General features: G+C 27.2%; 1 protein-coding gene across 1 annotated transcript in view; it reads right to left on the bottom strand.

Annotated features, from left to right (window-relative positions):
• Window positions 1-2,252: 2,252 nt before the first annotated feature.
• The window catches only part of LOC101493809 (ammonium transporter 2 member 5), a 1,856-nt gene continuing 812 nt past the window's right edge, over window positions 2,253-3,296 (bottom strand). Inside the window, exons 2-3 of the mRNA XM_027330214.2 lie at window positions 3,047-3,296; window positions 2,253-2,962 (exon numbers count right to left, since the gene is read on the bottom strand). The exon at window positions 3,047-3,296 is cut by the window's right edge and continues 93 nt beyond it. Coding sequence (XP_027186015.1) covers window positions 2,400-2,962; window positions 3,047-3,296 — 813 coding nt within the window. The 3' untranslated portion in view covers window positions 2,253-2,399. The remainder of the gene's footprint in view (window positions 2,963-3,046) is intronic.

Here is a 3,296-nt window from a genome sequence, read left to right as displayed (position 1 = left end):
GTACTGTGGGCTGTTAATAGCAACATTTTACATTATATTTGTGTTTACTAAACGAATCACTTGTGTTACTTATCAATTATCATTTAACATGTAACCGTTTAAAATCCAAGTAGCAGTTGCTTTTTGTTACTTGAATTACTAAAATAGTTTTTTTACTTTATTTATTTTTAATTTTTATTTTTAAATAAAATTTTAATAAAAAATTTAATAAATGATAAAGTGTCATTTTTTAATAATGTATATAAAAAAATATAATGTGAAAAATTACATGTGAATTAATTACATTTTATTATTATTATTCATAATTTATAAAATACTTTTTATTTTTAAAAATATATTTACTATTTTATTATGTCATTTTTTAATAAAATTCTAAAATGGATTTCCTATTCTAAGGTAAAAATGTGTCTTAGAACCACAAAAATAAGATAAAAAATAAAGAGTGAAATAGAATAGAATGAAATTATGAATTAAAACAAGAATGTCATTTTTTTTAATGTTTTTGTAATTAAATGATATAATAAAATATAATTAATCTACCGGGAATCTTCCACGTATTTTTTTTTTGACACATGGTTACACAAAATGACATTTCATGAAGTTTTGGATTAAAATTCTATTTGAAGAACCAAAACTATAACCAATAAAATAGGAGAACTATTTTCGTGATTCAATTAAAATAAGAGACAAAAACTGCAATTAAATCAAAAAAAATTCGATAAAAGTTTTGTTGCAAAGGTTGGGGTTTTTTTTTTTTTTTTTTTTATTTTTTTGACTAAACCTCATTAGAAACCAAAAAAAAAATCTGATCAAATACTTGTTATAATAGGTAAAGAGTAGAAGTCTATGACATGGTTGTTAGTATTTAGATAGACAATAGAGATTGGGTTGGATAATAAAATTGTGAGTTGAAATCAAAGAAAGTTGTACACATTATTAAAAGATCTTTGATAGAAAACGTTCACAATCATGGAAACAACAAGGGAAAACAAAAAAAAATTATCAGTTCTGACTGATTGAAATATTTATAACTGTAAAATATTTTATATATAAAATAAAAATGATCCTACTTTCCTTTAGTATTGATTGAATTCTAAAACTTGTATATTTCCCTATAGGTTGGAGCTTGCTATAATTTTTTTCATGTTGTACAAAGATGAGGAAATGGATTTCCCTCATAAATGTTCACGGGATCTTCATTATAGATCAAACCACTTGCTGCAATTAACTTTCTATATGTCATTGTTGGTAGCACTTAGTTAGACAATTGAGATTAAGTTGGATAATAAAATTGTGACTTGAACTCAAATCAATTTGTAGACAACCACAAGAGAACAACAAGAGAAAATTGTGACTTAAAAAATGTTTGATAGAAATGCGTTTAATATCGTGAAAACAACAAGAGAACACAATAATTAAAGTTATTTTTGACATTTTACCTATGTTTTCAAAAATATTCCAACGATGAATTAACTATATCTAAAACTTGTCTTCAAATTAATATAAGTTAGTCACATATCTATTCCAAATAAATCACCGAATTTTGACAAAAAGAACATTTATGTAAAAATTTGTGTGAAACTTAGAGCTCAATCGTATAGTATATATATTTTTTGACAAAAATATGAATAACTTCATTTGTTTACTGAAATGATATTTAAATAATTTCTTAGTTGTTATTTCTTGATCTATTTTGGCTTTGATAAGAACATACAAAAATATTTTTTTACCTTGGTCTACATTTTCTTAGTTGATAATTGTATTTGTTTACTGAAGTTATATTTAAAGAATTTCTTAGTTGCTATTACTTGATGCATTAAAAACATCGCATTAATGTGAAAAAAATGCGTATTTAAATTTAAAAAGAAAAAAATATCTATAAGAGTGATTTCAGAGAAAACAAAATGATTTCAAGCTACCATTCTTTAATAGATGGGGAAATAGGAATTGAGACTACTAATTAGGTAATTCTGTCCAGTTATTTGTTTGGAGAATTTGATTGTATTTTGTGAAGTTCATGTGACAAGATTGTATAACTTATTTTTGAAGCTATTTTTGTTGTCTAAAGTTAAATATATATACCGAAATGCGTTAACCAATTCAATCATTCTATCCAAAACCTGGTTAAGAAAATAACATCTCAAAAATAAATATCAAAAAAGAAACAATAGAAACCACGTAGTTCAACAACAAAAATACAATAATTGTCACACACACACACACAAAAAAAAAAATACAATACATCAAAATCATATTTCAATTACTTATCTTATTGATTTGTTCTGAAAAATTATAACAGAAAATGTAGGATCCAATTCAACAATAAAACGAAGACTTTTATTTTCCTTAAAACAAGATCAAATAAAATCACAACAACAACAAAACATAATAATATAGTTTTACATCATCTCAATTTGACTACCACGTTTATTCTTAGTGGCTGCAACTTCAACATCTTCATACAAAGAACTTCCACCATATTTTGAACTTGAATTTTCATGTTTATCACCTTGACCCCAAATTGCATAAGCTTCTTCACCATGAGCAGCCTCATCACCAATTTCCATATCCTCTTCCGACATTCTCAACGGAACAAAAATTCGAATAAAGAGACATATCAAACTCGTGCTTATGACATTAACAAAAATAACAAACAAAATTCCAAGGAGTTGGATTCCTATTTGTCTGACTCCTAAGTGTAACATGTTCATTTTTATTCCATAAAATAAACCAACATATTTATTATAATTTCCATAGAACAATTTGTTCAATTTTGGCTCAGCAAATAGACCAGTGAGAATTCCTCCAAGGCTTCCAGCAATTGCATGAGTGTGTAATACTGCCATTGTGTCATCTACTTTTTGTAGTAACTTTGATCTTTTGTGAATTACCATCATTGTGAACCATGGAATTGAGCCAGAGAATACTCCCATTATAAGTGCTGCCCATCCTTGCACAACTCCTAAACATAAAACCATATTTATATTTATACATACTAAAAACATATTTTATATTATAAAGTTTAATTTGATTAAACAATACAAACCTGCAGCAGGAGTAATGCAAACCAAACCAGTAATCATGCCTTGAACAGCACCAATTACAGAAGGCTTTTTGAAGAAAATGACATCAAGAAAAACCCAAGTAAGCAAGCTAGTAGCAGTGCATGCATGTGTGTTTAAGACAGCCAAAGAAGCGTCTATGCCGGCCGAGTAAGGATCTCCTCCATTGAAACCTGTCCATCCCATCCATAACAGCCCTGCTCCGGCGAGCATAAGAAGGAGGGTGTTTGGTGG

Source organism: Cicer arietinum, chromosome 4 (assembly GCF_000331145.2).
Source record: "Cicer arietinum cultivar CDC Frontier isolate Library 1 chromosome 4, Cicar.CDCFrontier_v2.0, whole genome shotgun sequence".
NCBI classification, from domain to species: Eukaryota; Viridiplantae; Streptophyta; class Magnoliopsida; order Fabales; family Fabaceae; genus Cicer; species Cicer arietinum.
Note: the sequence above shows the minus strand (reverse complement) of the source record. Positions and strands in the feature narration are given on the sequence as shown.